The 16,758-nt window shown below is 38.0% G+C and overlaps 1 protein-coding gene across 2 annotated transcripts in view; it reads right to left on the minus strand.

Annotated features, from left to right (window-relative positions):
• The window catches only part of TSPAN19 (tetraspanin 19), a 22,294-nt gene extending 5,584 nt beyond the window's left edge, over nt 1-16,710 (minus strand). The window contains exons 1-5 of one of the 2 annotated variants that reach the window (XM_081822163.1): nt 16,632-16,685; nt 8,825-8,917; nt 8,669-8,741; nt 5,882-6,006; nt 2,057-2,131 (exon numbers count right to left, since the gene is read on the minus strand). In XM_081822163.1, the coding sequence (XP_081678289.1) occupies nt 2,057-2,131; nt 5,882-6,006; nt 8,669-8,741; nt 8,825-8,890 (339 nt within the window). In that variant the 5' untranslated portion in view covers nt 8,891-8,917; nt 16,632-16,685. Of the gene's footprint in view, nt 1-2,056; nt 2,132-5,881; nt 6,007-8,668; nt 8,742-8,824; nt 8,918-16,631 lie in introns of both variants that reach the window. The other variant, XM_031020665.2, reaches the window with a different exon arrangement.
• Nucleotides 16,711-16,758: the final 48 nt, after the last annotated feature.

Genomic DNA, 16,758 nt, shown 5'->3' on the forward strand with positions numbered 1-16,758 from the left:
CTTTGCGTACTGTTTTTTAGTTTTAGCGAAAGCCAATAAGCAGAAATCAATAAAGGTCATGTTAATCATTACAAAGGAAAAATGAAAGAAGGTTATGGCTGTAATCCAGAAAATGATCTAAGATTTGGAAAAACAAAAATATCCTAACATATAAATAAAGTTCCTCCGAGGCTGTCAGGAGGAGATGCTTGCAACCTGACCCTGTGTGTCTCCTCATTCGCCGACGCCCTCCTTTCCTACGAGAGACCCACCCCGGCTGGAGCTGGACTCCGGCAGTCCATAAAGTGGTTATCACAGTTTCTGGCACATGGTAATTATTCTCAAATGGTCTTTCTGATTCTTAAGTAGAGCTGAGTATGTGAATAATACTTAAGTGAGTATGGACAACACTGATAAACTAAATTTATGTGCTAAGGATCCTGAAGTGTTATATTCAAGTTGTATCACCAGATCCCAAAGTCAGCTAGGATGTAGTGCTTTGCCACAAAAACAGCTTTACAGAACTCACATGCTGTACACACACACACACACACACACACACACACACAAGAAGAAAGTTTAGCGCTAAATGTCAGTTCATTTACAAGAAGTCCTGGGTGATTAGATATCCAGGATAGATGCCCAGCACAGGAGAGCAAATGAAGTAGGAGGGCAGTGGTGTTATGTAGGAAAGATTTTATTGGGGTTTGGTTGTTGCTTAGGATTCTACATTGAGAGAGAATTTGAAGGCCAGGAAACACAGGAATAAATCAGGGGCTCCTTTGGAAATTAATTAAGGAAAGGAAGAGAGCTCTTAAGTAGCTACTGCATTACAGGAACTTTTCAAGTTGTCAGTTCATAGTCACTCTCTAAGGGAGGTAGGAATGAACCATACTGTACAGATGAAGACATAGGCTCAGGGCTCTGAAGTAGCTTGTTGAGCGCTAGTCATCTGCAGATCTGTACGACTTCTAGTCCATGCTCTTTTCCTGCAGGACAATCTCCCTCGACACAAAGATAGATCGCGACTGCACTGAAACAATGAATTTCTTTAAAAATTGAAAGTAATCATTGATCTCAATAGTTAAGTTTTGTTTCCAAAAGATTTTTTTCAGATAACTTATTATGTGTTTTTTTAACTTAATTTGATAAATATAAATCCTGTGATTAATTATATCACTCATGGTCCTACCTATGCAAAATACATGAATTATTCAGTTCATCTCATTTATTTATTAATTTATTGTTATTTTACAGATTTTTTTTATTTATTTGAGGGGGTGGGCAGGGAGAGAATCTTTATTTTTTTTAATTTTTTAAGAAAGATTTTATTTATTTATTTGAGAGAGAGACTGAGAGAGCTAGAGCACGAGAGAGGGGAGGATCAAAGGGAGAAGAAGACTCTCCGCTGAGCAGGAAGCCCAATGCAGGACTCGGTCCCAGGACTCCAGGATCATGACCTGAGCTGAAGGCAGTTGCTTAACCAACTGAGCCACCCAGGGGCCCGGGAGAGAATCTTTAAACAGACTCCCACTCAGTGGGAAGCCTGATGTGAGGCTTGATCTAACAACCCATGATCATGACCTGAGCTGAAACCAAGAGTTGGATGCTTAACCAACTGAGCCACCCAGGCACCAGGTGCCCTCAGTTCATCTCATTTAAATAAAATCACAAAATTTCAAATTTGTACAAGTCTAAAGGTGTTTCTTTCCAAAAAATAGAATATAGTCAGCCTATATAGAAAAATAGAATTGGGTCAGTCATGGTAGTCACAGTTGGCTGGGGGGCCAATTTTGGATTCCCTACTCTTAGTATCATCTCCTCTTCCCTCATGTTCTTTGTTATTTACATTTACATTTTTCTCAATCTTCTGCTGAGCTGAAGACAAATTTCCCTAGCCCACCTTTCCGATCTGACCCCTGGCCCTTTCCTTATAGAATTCTATAGTACTTCCAATGAATCTCCGCCCCCCCCCAAAGCCATTTACCTTTTGCTCTTAATATAGGCTCATAGGCCTCAATAATTTTAGATACTCAATTTTCTTTAGATTTCAAATAAAGGGATGATCTTTCCATACCTCCTTTTTCTTTATGAAGATGAATGTTGAAAGTACAACCTGAACACCAAAGACCCACATTAACAGTGCTGTGTACTGAAACAAAAGAAAAACAGAGATGGCAACTATGTTTCTAATATGTATCTTAGATACTTCAGTGATGGGAAAATGCATATCATAGGAAATACAAAGTCTTAAAATACACACAGGTATTGATGGTTCCCTGCCCTCATATACATGAGTGAAGTTATTCAAACAAAAAGGCAAAGAAAAAAATTCACTGAGCATTTGGATAAGAATTAAGAAAGAAGTGATCGTGTTCAGTGAGCATGCTATAGACCACTTGCTCTACAAAGTTGTTGATGATTTTCCTTCATTCAGATCCAAAAACTGTTATAGAGAGTAACTCACTTATCTGGACCTCCACTTAACACGCCAGTCCACTAATACTAGAAAACTCACTGAACTGTGACCTACTACACAAACCCATCAGGTGCAAAGTAACAACAATAACAAACCCCCAGAAAATACAAAATCATCTGCTATAATAAAATTAAGTCTGTAGGTACATTTAAACTCTTGCTTTGAAAACTGAAAATACTTCCATCCAAAGCCAAGTGAAATCATTTTCACACTTATGTAACTATATTTTTTAAACTTACAGCCACTGCAATTTTCTTCATCACAGGAGCACACAGTAATACACATTATCTAGAATTCATAATGATTTTTAAAAATTAGCAGTCTGAATATTTTACTAAAATATAAGAATGACTTACTGTTAGTATTCTTAATTGCACATATTTTAAACATTAGTACTTTAAAACAGTCAGTTAAAATTTGTTTGATTGATATAAATTATATTTCCTATTTTCAGAGACAAACATTTCAGAGACAAAAATATGGTGTTTAGATCTGTTTAGAAGTTTAGATTTCTAATACTTCTATATACGTTATCTCACTTAACCTTCACTAGAAGGAGATTGGTAGAAGCAGGAAAAATTGTGTAAAACAATAAAAAAATATTACTGAGTTTCTTTTTAATGGCAAGCTGGTTGTGGTCTAATGGACTTTCCCAGGTTTCTGACCTTATGAGAATATGCAATATTACCTTTGACTAAACTAGTATTCAACTCTGTACAGAATCCTGATAGTAATACAAAAGTTCCCTGTCCATAGCAATGCAAAATGATTCCTATTAATGGAAAGGCAAATGAATACAGTCTATAGAGAATTAAATCTCCACAAATCTAATTCTCCTTCAACCAGTTGTTACTTCTTACAGTTCCCTTACTGAGTAATTATTATTTATTTATTCAAAGATTTATTTATTTATTTGACAGAGAAAGAGGGCACAAGTAGGCAGAGTGGCAGGAAGAGGGAGAGGGAAAAGCAGGCTCCCCGCTGAGCAGGGACTCAATCCCAGGACCCTGGATTCATGACCTGAGCCGAAGGCAGATGCTTAACCGACTGAGCCACCCAGGCACTCCTGATTAATTATTTAAATAAAGTTTCTGACACATGGTCATTGACACAAATGTTAAGTCATGATTTTTACCTTTGAAGATTCCCTTTTAACAGTAGTTAGATGTCTATTGTAATAAGAAAAATTCAGTGTATTTATGTGTTATTAGCACTTACAGAGTACTGTGAGATACTGCCCAAGAACTTTTAAAAAAGGGAAGTAAACTGTCCCGAAGGGGCACGTGGGTGGCTCCATCGGTTAAGTGTCTGCCTTCAGCTCAGGTCATGATCTCAGAGTCCTGGGTCCTGGGATAGAGCTGGTAGACACTTAACAGAGTTGAATACTAGCTTAGTCAAAAGGTTCCCTGCCCAATGGGGAGCCTGCTTCTCCCTCTCCCTCTGCCCGCCCCCATGCTCATGCTCTCTCCCTCTCTCTCTTTTTCTCTCAAAAAAAGAAAATCTTAAAAAAAAAAAAATACCCCCCCTCCCCACACAAAAACTCTCCTGAAGAGTTAGACTGTGAAACTATAATATCTATTCAACTGGAGTTGGGGTATGCAAAATCACCTTTAAGCCAAAGAATAGTGCTTAGGCCTATAAAATTTGCCCGTAATTTGACTGCATAAATTAACATCGTTAAAGGAAAAATGTATCTATCAGAAAAGTACTGGTAAATTCAGAGGAGAATAGGGAAAGTGGCCTGATGGCAAAAAGTAGCAGTTCCCTTCCTTGGAGCATCCAGACAAGAGTGTGGTGTCTCGGCTTCAGGACCTAGTATTATGCACATTCCTTATGATGGGGTCTGTCAGGCTTCTCGGTCACAGCCCATAAATACTTGAATCCCATAAGGCAGAAAGTTAGAAGATGTCTGGTTTTCTCCCTCTAATTTCCCCTTTCCTTACTGCCCCCCCCTTCTTATACTAGTATCAGGCTCTGTGCCTTCTTTGCCTAAATGGAAATGTATGGCAAGGAGAAAATCACAATGTTCCTGTAAGCCATTTCTGTCCTGGTTTCCAGATCCAAAATTAGAAGCCCAATGAGAAAATTATGCTCAATGTCCTGGAAGAAGAGAAAGGTGGGATTTGAGAAGAGACAGTGAGATCTCGTTTTAGACTAGAAAGAGTCTGAGCCTGACTGTGGAGCCCTGCGCATTCCCAGAGCAACAGAGTCACGCATTGGGCTTCCTGGCGTTCCCCTGGTGAGTGGTAAGACCCCAGAGGGAAAAGGAAGTGTGGTTTCCAGCTTTGCCTAAAAAGCCTCTGCCAGGGGAAATATTCAAATAATAAGAGGTACCGATTATTGGGTAGCAACTGATCCCTGTGTCAGGCGTTAACCCTTTAATTGCTGTGTCATTGGGAGGGTGAATGTTTCAGGGGAAGGATACTGCGGAGAAGGAGCTGAGGTCATGGCTATCTACCAGTGCTTCACAAAAGGTTTCACTGATATACTGTATGATATCCTGGATGATATACCACATAAGAGCAGCTTTGCCTTTGCTACCCTAGGCCATTCAAACAGCAGAATGAGTAGACCGGAAGGGATCATGTGAGCTGGGAAAGTGAGAGTTTTCATGGTGACCAGCGCAGATTGATAACCAGTGTCCAGAGTGACCATCGAGACTTTCATTGTTACATAAAACCTAAGTCTTTCCGCCTTCTTCCTGGTAAGAGACACAATGTCTGCAGTTGAATTTCATATTTGTTGGACAAGAGAGTGCCTGTGAATTAAAACTGATTTGATTTAAAGAAAATGTTAAAAAGCTGTATTTCATCTGAGTCTGTGGATTGTGATCCAGACCTGCCACATGTATGGTAAATGGCTCATGTTCATGTCTATAATCCTAATTATAATTTATCTTTTCACGTTACATGGCTAGGGAGACAGTGTGCTAGCCAGATGCCAGGGTCTGGCCCTCTCAGCAGTTCTATTTCTCTTTGTTAAATAATAAATTGTGATCTCAGTTATAAGCTAAGCTTCCTACATGGCATTCCCACAGGGAGAAAATGTGCTGAGTATAGGATATGTTTTCTTTTCCTTGCTAAGCCACATTGCTTGTTGACTTTAATAGTTTATTTGGATTTTAGTCTTCAGATTCTTAATTTTGGTTAATTGTAGTTTACACTAGGAGATGAATTTCTGTTGACTCTGCTGAAAAATAATATCTAAGTGTGTAAATGCAGAGATCCAGATTTGATCCATGGAAAACTCACCAAGAACATTCTACCTAGAAGTTTCTTGAGAGGGAGTGCTTCATGTACCTTATTCCCTAGGGCACACTATACTGCAATGTTATGACGTAAATCATTATTGCTCATTTGTGTGACATAGACACTCAAAATCAAAGATACAGAATAGTTCAGACTATTAAGATGAAATACATACCAGAAGTAGGAGCCATCTGATTTCACTGTGAATTCCCAAATAACCCAAGAGACAAAGAAGAACAATAGCAGATCCAGTTCCAATCAAAATGTGACAAATATATACTATCAAGTGATTATTTTCATCTGTGGAAACCACAAAATAAATTATTATTAGGTGATGTTGTATTTTATTTAATAATATATGCAGTAACCTAAGATTTCCCTAAGCAGTGGCTGCCAAACCAGTAGGATTCTCTGTCTCTCTTTTTTAAACTTCATTCTGGCACCCTCTTACTTAGTCTTGGCAACAACTTTTCTTCCATTAATGACATGATAGAAAATTTCTTCAATCTCAAAAGATGTCTTTCTTTTACCTTATCTTCATCGTCTTCTATGAAGGTAGAAATTTTTTTTTCCTGGGGTGAATTCTTCTATGTTTAATGAACATCCAAACATTTATGAATTTATTCATACAAATTTTAGGGGCATCTAACATGTGTGGGTTAAGTTTCTCTTACATGAAAGTCTGAGTTTATTGGTAATATGACCCCATTAAAACTATATTTTATTCTCTCTCCATCTAGACTGAGCTCTCTGCTAGAGACTATATATATTTATGTAGTCAACAGACTAATTGTTAAATGTTTAGTGTTATGACACAGACTGTAGAACACTAAATGCCTAACAAATATTTGTCAAAAAAAAAAAGAAGAAGAAGAAGAAGAAGTAAATTAAATATGCCATAGGTTTTATGGGAGAACAGTGCAGGCAGTGGTGTCCTGGAAGCCAGCTTGTTCTGGCTCATAAACGCCAACTGTTATATTTTCACAAAATTCGTAAGCCAACCCAATTCATGTTGGCACTGTGAAATCAGCCATTGTGGCATTACGTCTTTAAACCACAGAAATCAGTAGATACCATAAATCAAGACTTTCTATCCCAGAGCCAGTTGTTAAACGTTTACCAGCATGCCCCCTGGGTACAGGAGACCCTAAGCCCGTAGGGGGAGGAGGCTGGAGAGTGTAGGTAGGCAAGATTGCTGGCGAAGGCAACACTGTGCTTGGGCTTTAATGAGGACTGAAAAGATCTCGGTTGGAATGACAGAGGCATTCTGAGACACGGCACAGTATGTGTTGGATATTCAGCTTTGCTGGCACTTAGGGTTTGAAGCAGGTGAAACCGGGCAGGTTTGCAGGGGACAAATTATGCACATTTTGTAGGCTCTTATCCAGTCTTCCTCATTGGAGTTAAGCTCCGCGAGGACAAAATCCGTCTTTCTTGTACAGTACAGTATCCTCAGCTCACGGGATTGCGCCTAACATGTAGAACAGACTCTGTAAATATTTGTCCTATGAATAAATAATTGCAGTGGGGAACCAGAAAAAAGCTTTTCGTGTTCTATGGGTAGATTTTCATCTTAAATTATTTCAGTGGCATTTGGAAGATGGCTGAGAAAAGAGATCAGAATACGAGGCTGTTGGAGGTTATTACTGGGGCAGAGGGAAGGAAGATGGGGCTCTTAGGTGGCCTGGTGTTATTACAAATGGAGAGGGGAAGGCAGAATCATTTTTAAGAAGAGGTAAGTTCGTTGGAAGTTGCACATAAAAGAGAGGGGAGGAACCAACCACTTTCTTGCCACAAACTGGTTATTTTCAGTTCCATGTCTTAAAACCTTAACCGAGATTTCACTAAATGTTTAAATACATAATTTTAAAAAAAGAAACAGAACTTAAAGGATAAGTTTCTGACTGTCTGTTTAGGATATATTTTTTTGCATAAGGCAAGTACGTTAAGGTTAATGAGAATTATCTTTCAATTCCACAATGGAGGGAAAGAAAAAAGAAAAGACTTTTGCTCTACCTTAACTACTACATTATTAAAGTAGATCCTGTATGGGAAGTGCTTAGCCCAATGCCTGGCACATAATCAACACTAAATAAGTGGAAGCTACCATTGCCATTCTTCTGGGGAAGGAAAGGAAAGAAGAAAGGCTGTCGTAAGATCTCCACACACCCATGTACTCTGAGCAAACCACTAATGCACTCAGACAGCACAAACACTTTACCATAAGCAAAGTATATAAACAGAAGAGAATAAAGATACCAGGCACTTAGGTGTAGCTGAAGTTTAACTAAATTATTCAATACTTTGTAGTACTTTATTACCTATTAAATCTTTTTATTTAGCTTTTGTTTTCCTACAAATGTGTTTTTTCTTACTTGAAGTCCACTAAGAAATGTTTGTTCTACAGTATGCATGCTTTTTGTCATATATTTAATGATAACAGTGCTGTCTAATAGAGCTTACTGAGTAGTGGAAAGAATCTAAATCTGCACTGCCTAGTAAGATAGCCAACACCCAATAGCCCCTTATGGCTACTGAGCACTTGAAATATGGCTTCCTTCCCAACCACCAAGGATATGTATACGAAAATAACACTTAGGATATTAAACTTCAGTCCATAGTGAGCACAGCATACCACAAAATGGTAAAACGAAGGGTTTTTAAATTTAGTTAAACGCATTCAACTATTTCATTTATATTTGGATAATATTATATTTTATTTGTAACATGTAATGGGGAGAGTAATTGAGTTTTAAAAGAAATGATTTAACTTGAGCACTACATTGGTCTCCACTATCTTTTCATCCAGAGTGTATTAGAACAACACACAATCTTCCATTCTTGGACAATACTTAATGAATTTTGGAGAAATACTGCCACCTGCTGAATATATTATGTATGCAGTTATTTAAAATGGAATGCCTGGCTTCACTCAGGGAGCAAAAGAAAAATAGATACATACCCAAAGCTGTGAAAAAATTATTTCTATCCAATAAGAACCATGCACCAAATCCCATGAGTAAAAGTCCAAGAACCTACAGAAAAAACAGTCAGTGTTTATATTCGCTAATAAAAACGCATTATATTTTCTTTACGAAATAATTATAAAGAATCTTACCAAGAAGGCTCCATTAATGAGATTAAGAAAGTATTTAAAAATTAACATTTTGTTTTTTCTTAACATTCTTTTTCTCCCTGGATATTGGTGTTTCTGAAAAGATAACCACAACTTTTACTATAAATAGTCACCACAGTAACAACTTTAAATAATTCTGCCTGCTCATGTCATTTATTTGCACATTTTTCTTCTGATACCAGTTGTCAATATAGCATTCCCCTCCACCCTCCCGAATATGAGGACATGTTGAAGATATCTTGAAACTGGGCCTGTCTTCTCCATCTGCACTAGGCAGTTGAGACCAAGAAGGCATTTGAGTAACATGCCAATAGCCACCTTACAAAACTTCTTGCAGTTTTCAGAAAGTAAAATACTTTGTTTCCAGTCTTAACACACCTTGTTCTCCTTGCTGGAAAGCTTTCCCTCACCTCTGCCTGTCCCTCCTGTTTCCCAAAATAATGTTGACTCTTCGTTGAGTTCTCACCTTGGAAGCCTTTGCCTAACCTCAATTTGTTGCCCTTCTATTTTCTCTTTACTTGTCTTTTCTTCCCATGTAGACTCTGAGGTCTATTAGTGGAGAGAGTAGGTCTTGTGTACCATTATAATCCCAGACTGTAGCACAGAGTAGCTACTCAATAGATACTTGTTGAATTAATAAATGAGTAGATGAATCAGATTATTTAATTAGTGAGTAATTTAGTTTGGTATATAATGGAAGGGAACAAACCTTAACTTAAGGTTGTGTTAAACATTATTTAATTTAGTTTCCTAAACTTTTATGGGAAAGTCAACACTTAGATCATTGGTGTTTGGTGCTTTATTAGAAATGAAGGTTTTAAATTTTCTTGGGCATGTTTCTGGGTTTTCCCTTTCCTTCATTGTTTCAGTTCTAGCTAGTACCGTATTTTACAAAGTATTGTAGTTTATAGTGTTTTAATCTTGCAGTGCGTAATTGACATGATGAAACCAGATTTAATAAGATCAATTTGAAGCTATTTGTCTCTACTTGGGAAGATCTGTTTGTTGAACCGAAGGATGCCCTGGAAAGGGGAGAAATAAGAGATGTCTAGATTAGAGTCTATGCACTGCCCCTCCCTACTCTGACCCAAGGCCACATTCCTCCCTGAAATGCCAGGGTTCTCCTTCCCAGCTGAAGGAGTCTCTCCAGGCTTTGTCTTCCACCCTCTGCTTTGAAGTCCCCTCCTGCCATTTGGTTTCTCCAGTTTCTGTCCTCCATTCTTATTCTTAGATTCCTCCAGTGTCTGGCCTGTTTGGATGGAACAATCAGTTAGAAAGACTGCCTGATTTTTATTTCAGTTTCTCCCTAAGAGGCTGTAGATACATAATTTTGGCTTCAATTCCATTTACTTCAGCTGATGAGAAAGTTGTGATCCTCTCCTATAGCCTAAACAAGTTGTCAGAGCCAAAGTCCTGGGCCTCTGTGAACAAGAATGAGAAAGTAATGTACAAGAACACTGCAGGAACTCTGGTGGGAACTATTGAGAGGCATAGACTTGACTGTTGAGTTGGTAATAATTAGCACATTAGAATTGGGGCTAACATGCTTTATCAAAGGATCCACAAACAAAAATAAATTGAAGCTTATTTCTCTTTCAGTCCAAGGTGGGTAACTGGTTCTCTTCTAGATCATCTTAGGAACTTGGGGCTTGCTTCAGCCTGTTCCGTATCTGGCTCCCAAATTTCCTCACAGTGTCATCTTGTATAGCCAGCAGAAAGGAAAGGAGGATGAGTAAACTCGGGCAAGCATCTTTTAAGCCAGTGAGGTGAAAGTTGCCCACTTCTCTTCTGCTCATATTCCATCGGCACATACTAAGTCACACAGCAGGTCTCAGCCCAAGGTGGAATCAGCTATGTGCCCAAGAGGAAGGAAAGAAGTGACTTAGGGTGAGGAGAGCCAAACAAAATACCCAACAGTTAGGAAAGGGCATTGTAAGAGATAATTAGAGGGAGAAAAAGAGTGCTTGGATACAGTTTCAATATGTCTTATTATGGAAAAGAAATAATTATCATCAGAAGGATTCCTGTAGGATGGAAAAATTAAAAAAAAATGATAATCACGGACAAAAAACATATACTTCATGTTTATTTTTTTGTTTTTAAAAATGTTTTATTTATTTGTTTGTGAGGGAGATAGAGAGAGAGCACACAAGCTGGACGAGCAGCAGGCAGAGGGAGAAGCAGGATACCCGCTGAGCAAGGAGCCTGACGTGGGACTTGATCACATGACCCTGGGATCATGACCTGAGTCGAAGTTAACCGACTGAGCTACCCAGGTGTCCCTCATATATTTCATGTTTAATAAATGAGTTTGAATGGGTAGAAGATATCTTTGTGGTTAAGCACTGGAAATGGAGTGCAGGTAAATAGCATAAGTTATGCAGATTTGGGAATTATCCACGAGGAGCTACTGTCATGGAAAAGAATGAAAGAGGAGATTGACTGCAGATAAAAGTAAGCAGATGCTTGATAGTAAAGAATGACATAATTAGGAATTTGAATTTTTTAATGCAGACTTTTACAAAATGAGGATGTAATCAAAGCATGATCTCATGGAAATCAGTAGAGAAATAATTTTCTAAAATAGTGTTGCATGATATAGAGGTCAAAAAGGGTAAGAATTCAATACTCTCAAAACCAGCCAACTTGGTAAGAAAGCTGTTCATGATAACTTCAAAACAGCAGCGTTTTAGTCCATTTGAGCTGCTATACCAAAATACCACAGACTAGAATGCTTATAAACAACAGAAATGGGGAGTCTGGGTAGCTCAGTCAGTTAAGTGTCTGGTCATGATCCCAGGGTCCTGGGATTGAGCCCCACATCAGGCTTCCTGCTCAGCGGGGAGTCTGCTTCTCCCTCTGCCTGCTGCTCCCCCTGCTTGTGCTGTCTCTCTCTCTCTGTCAAATAAATAAATAAAAACAGCAGAAATTTATGTCTCACAGTTCTGGAGGCTAGAAGTCTTAAATCAGGGTGCCAGCATGCGTGGGGGAGAGCCCTCTTCCAGGCTTCAAACTTCCTCTTGTATCTTCCTGTGATGACAGGGGCTAAGGAGCTCTGTGGGATCTCATTTATAAGAGCACTAATCCCATGCATGTGGGATCCCCCAATGACCTAACCACCCCCAAAAGGTCCCATCTTCTAATACCATCACATTGGGTATAAGGATTCCAACATGTGAAGTAATTTGAGGTAATACAAACATTCAGACCATAGCAAGAAGTTCAGGTTAAAGAGTTGGAACACAACAAACAGGGTGTCTAAGCAACAAGTTAAGAAAGTCCACAGCCATATTTGCACAGAATGAGAAGAGGAGATGGTCATGTGCTGATCCTTCCAGTCACAAGCACCACATACTGGAAACAACATCAATGAAAAGAAAGAGGTGCTAACAGAAAGATACACAATAAGTTAGTGCAGTTTCTATTTAAATATTTGTAGTGTGGAAGAACAAGTTTTGTCTTGGATTGTTGTTGTTGTTTTTGCTATAGACAAAGAATTTGTTTTTAACAATCAAATAAGGTCCTGGTGGCATTTCTTTTGTTCATTTCCTGATTAGGTAATTAATGGTCCAATAACAGAGATATTTTTAATAGTATAAATGATATAAGAAAGGACAATTTACAATAATTTACCTATTCACAGGTGTCGTTTTTCACTAGATAATAATAGCCTAATTATTTTTTGTTATCGTTTGTAAATTCCTTCTAACTGCCAGGAGATGGGAGCACAAAAATGAATAAGTAGTGTACAAGGAGTCAAGTATTAAAACCTGTGGTCCACTCTGAATTATGTGTTGGGGATGTGGGGACAAGGAATAAAGGGAACTGGGAAGTTTCAGAGAGAAGACAAATTTGAGATAATTCTTGAAGGTTGATAAGAAGGTCCCAGTCAGATAAAAATGGGGTAGACATAGGAAGATTTCACGACAGATGGAACACTGTGCTTACAAGCTTTATAGTGAAGGGCATGGGGGCAAGGGTCAGAGTGGCAAGAGGTGAAAAATAAGGCTAGAGAAGTAGACTCAGTAAAGATTGTGAAAGATCAGGTATGTTTTGCTAAGAATTTGCTTTTAATCTTCTGCAGGTAGTGGAGAATCATATTTCTGTCATCAGCGTGGAAGTCAAATTAGAAAAGAAACCTATGACAGGGAGCTACTTTGCAAAGCTAATGTATTAGTTCATAACAAATGATGTCGTCTAAACTACAAGATAGTTATGGGGATGGAGAACAGTACCAGGATATGAGAGACACAGTAGGAATTAGAATTGTCAGCAATGGGATGTTAGAAAGAAACCAAAATAAAACTTGAACTCAGGTCTATAGAGCTTAACTACTTGGGCTATTAAGATTATGCCATATTCTACAATATGTCATTTACACTGGTTGCCTTGACCATCAAAGTTTTGCAGATTAGGTACTCTTGTGCTATTATCCCCAGTATTACCAATGACAAAAGAGATTCAGGAAGGTAAAATAGTGTTCTTGAGTTCACCTAGTTAACACGTGGCAGGGCTGACATTCAAATCCTTAGATATAAACCACTTTCTTGCTACTCTTCCCAAGGCTTTAATGTCATCACCTGTAAATGTAGATTAGAACACACACCTCAAAGGGATACTGTGAAAATTGAATGAGATTATGTTTGGAAGGCACTTAGTCCAGCACCCGGCTAAATGTTACATATTAATCTTGTGATAGTATAGTAATCATACACAAGGGAGGAGCACATGAGGTTGGGAAAGGGATGGGAACTGTAGGAAAGTGATGGACTCAAGTCGGCCATCATGTGAGCTGCAGAGAGCACAAAAAGGGTTAGAGAAGGACCTTGAGAGTTTGGGACAGTCTTTAAATGGAAAAAGAAAAGCAGAGGTCTAAGAATCCAACACTGTAGGTCACATATTAAAAATATTATTATGCAATAGTCATCCTCAAGAAAATAAAACAAACATCTGCTAGGCAGCTATTTGAGCTTCACAGTGATATTCTGGGATATTTAAATTTTATCACTGCTATATAAAAAATAAGACAACTGTTGCACAATGTTTTTTAAATTAAAGTCATCTCACCACTCGACTAACATTTTCTTTCTTTCTTTTTTTTTTAAAGATTTTATTTATTTGACAGTGAGAGATACAGCGAGAGAGGGAACACAAGCAGGGGGAGCGGGAGAGGAAGAAGCAGGCTTCCTGCTGAGCAGGGAGCCCGATGCGGGGCTCGATCCCAGGACCCCGGGATCATGACCTGAGCCGAAGGCAGACGCTTAACGACTGAGCCACCCAGGCGCCCCTCGACTAACATTTTCAAAGAAATCTTATTCTTGTCAGATGTCAGAGGAACAAACTGTTATCTTTCATCCTTTCATGTCCTCAATAAATATTACGTGCTCTCTAAGGGAACTATATTGTGTTAGGTCAATAGGCTATAAACCAATCAGACCTGCAGATAATTTTCAAAATAAGGTCAAAATTTAATGAAAAGAGGGGCGCCTGGGTGGCTCAATCAGTTAAGCATCTGCCTTCAGCTCAGGTCATGATCCTGGGGTCCTGGGATGGAGTTCTTGCATCGGGCTCCCTGCTTTTCTGGGAGCCTGCTTCTCCCTCTGCCTCTGCCTCTCTCTCTCTCTCTGTGTCTATCATGAATATATAAAGAAAATCTTTAAAAAATTTAATGAAAAGAGAAATACTTATTAAAAGAAAAAAAACCCTACTCAGGTTAAAAGGTTATGGACAAACTGACATACTCAATTTTAGGTTATAATATCTAGGAAGATTTCAATTAAATAAATTTATGCTAAATGCTGCAGACTTAAACAAAAGTTTCAAGTTAAATTGACATAATCTGTAACTATATGAGACAATTGTTGTATTGTATTTTGTTCCTTATTTAGTAATATTAATTAGTGATAGCTAAGGTATGACTAATTGATAGAATTATCAGTTTTCCTCCAAAGTAAAAAATAACAAGAATATAAGAGATGTAGTAACATGCATCATAACTTATCTTCAGAACTTTCAATATTTTTCTTTTTTGCTATCAATTTGTTTGACAAGGTAAGATTTAAGAAAAAAAGCAGTTTAGACATCATCTTCATGAAAGCTGATTACTAATTTAGCTAATTTAAAATTAGTTCTGGACAGCGCCTGGGTGGCTCAGTCAGTTAAGCGTCTGCTTTCAGCTCAGGTCATGATCCCGGGGTCCTGGGATCAAGTCCCACATTGGGCTCCCTGCTCAGCGGGGAGTCTGCTTCTCCCTCTCCCTCTGCCCTTCCTCCCCACTCATGCTTTCAATCTCCCTCAAATAAATGAATAAAATCTCTAAAAAAAATTAGTTCTGGAAATTAATTGATTACTAATGGATTTGTTATTCTGTAGGAAAAGCCTGAATAATTTCGTAATTACAAATAAAATTAATTTTAAGATTTTTATTGTGAATTTCAACATAATAGCCTGAGTATTTTACTTATTTATTTTTTATTTACTTATTTTTTTGCTGAGCATTTTATTTTATTAAAGATTTATTTATTTATTTGAGGGGGGAGGGGCAGAAGGAGAGGGAGAGAATCTCAGGCAGACTTGGGGGTGGGGGGGCTGCATCTCACCACCCTGAGATCATGACCTGAGCTGAAACCAAGAATAGGACCCCCAACAGACTGAGCCATGGAGGCGCCCCTAGCCTGAGCATTTTAAATGAAGAATTTGAATGGTCTATAAATTTGCAACAAAACTAAACTAAAAAAAAAGAAAAAATGGCACTTGAGCATGGACTTTGATAATGAAAATATCCTAAATTTTAATTAGATTTGAAACCAGAAGTAGTTGATTTTTGAAAATCATTGTCTTTGAGTGAGGCACTAACATGGGTTTTTTTAATTTCAAAAATCTACTTATTTCTCATTCTATATTATTAATTCCTATGTTGATGCAATGTTAATTGTTACCAGGAAATAGTCTATTTCCTTTCAAAGGCTCAAAGAAAATGTTTGCTTTTAGTTTATTGTATGTCAGATGTCTTTTGCGATTATGCTTAGCCACTTCCTCTTGGAATTTAATTCTTTGCAAGCTTAAAAAAATTAAACAAATATCTGTTATTAACTAAAATAAATTTCACAGTTTGTACACTATGTATTTGCTCCACGGTAAAGGAAATTAGATGTTTTTTTTTTTAAGATTTTATTTATTTATATGAGAGAGAGAGTGCACGAGCAGGGGGAGCAGCATGCAGAGGCAGAGGGAGAAGCAGGCTCCCCAATAAGCAGGGGCCCGAGGTGGGGCTTGATCCCAAGACCCTGGGATCATGACCTCAGCCGAAGGCAGACGCTGAGCCACCCAGGTGCCCCAACTTAGATGAATTTTTAAGTTAAAATTAAATAGCATGATATATACTTACGCTTCAAATTTTATGTTAAAACAGTGGGTGTCACTGTCAATATTTTACAGTAAAACATATTTCAGAAAATAATTTTTAAAAAATTTCACCCCATACACTTGGAGGTTTTTGATAGGCATTGAGTGATGATTTATTTGTCTTTTTAAAAATAAATTGCTGTCACGGAAAGCAAACGATTTATTGTCTTCCATACTTCAGGCCCCATAAATCACTATTCAAGATTAAGATTTGGTGGAATGAATAGTTTTTACGTGGGCAACTGAACATTCACTAGTTGCAAGTAATAAATATAGATAGATTAGAAACAATTTAAAGGTCAAGCTACCTTTACTTGGGTAACTGTAGCAAAATGTCGTTTCTTTATTACATATTTTCCCAAAGTATTTAAATATTAAAATCTACCTGAAAAAAACGTTCCTCATTCAGCTCCTGAGATGCAGCGTTCAGGCCAATTTCGAGTGGAGATAGTTTGTCCTACTGGGGCACCGGTAAGAAAAGACCCGTCCATCTTCCTTGGGATTGGCTGTTG

The sequence above is a fragment of the Leptonychotes weddellii genome, chromosome 5 (genome assembly GCF_054177405.1).
Source record: "Leptonychotes weddellii isolate Sample4059 chromosome 5, ASM5417740v2, whole genome shotgun sequence".
In the NCBI taxonomy this organism is placed as follows: domain Eukaryota; kingdom Metazoa; phylum Chordata; class Mammalia; order Carnivora; family Phocidae; genus Leptonychotes; species Leptonychotes weddellii.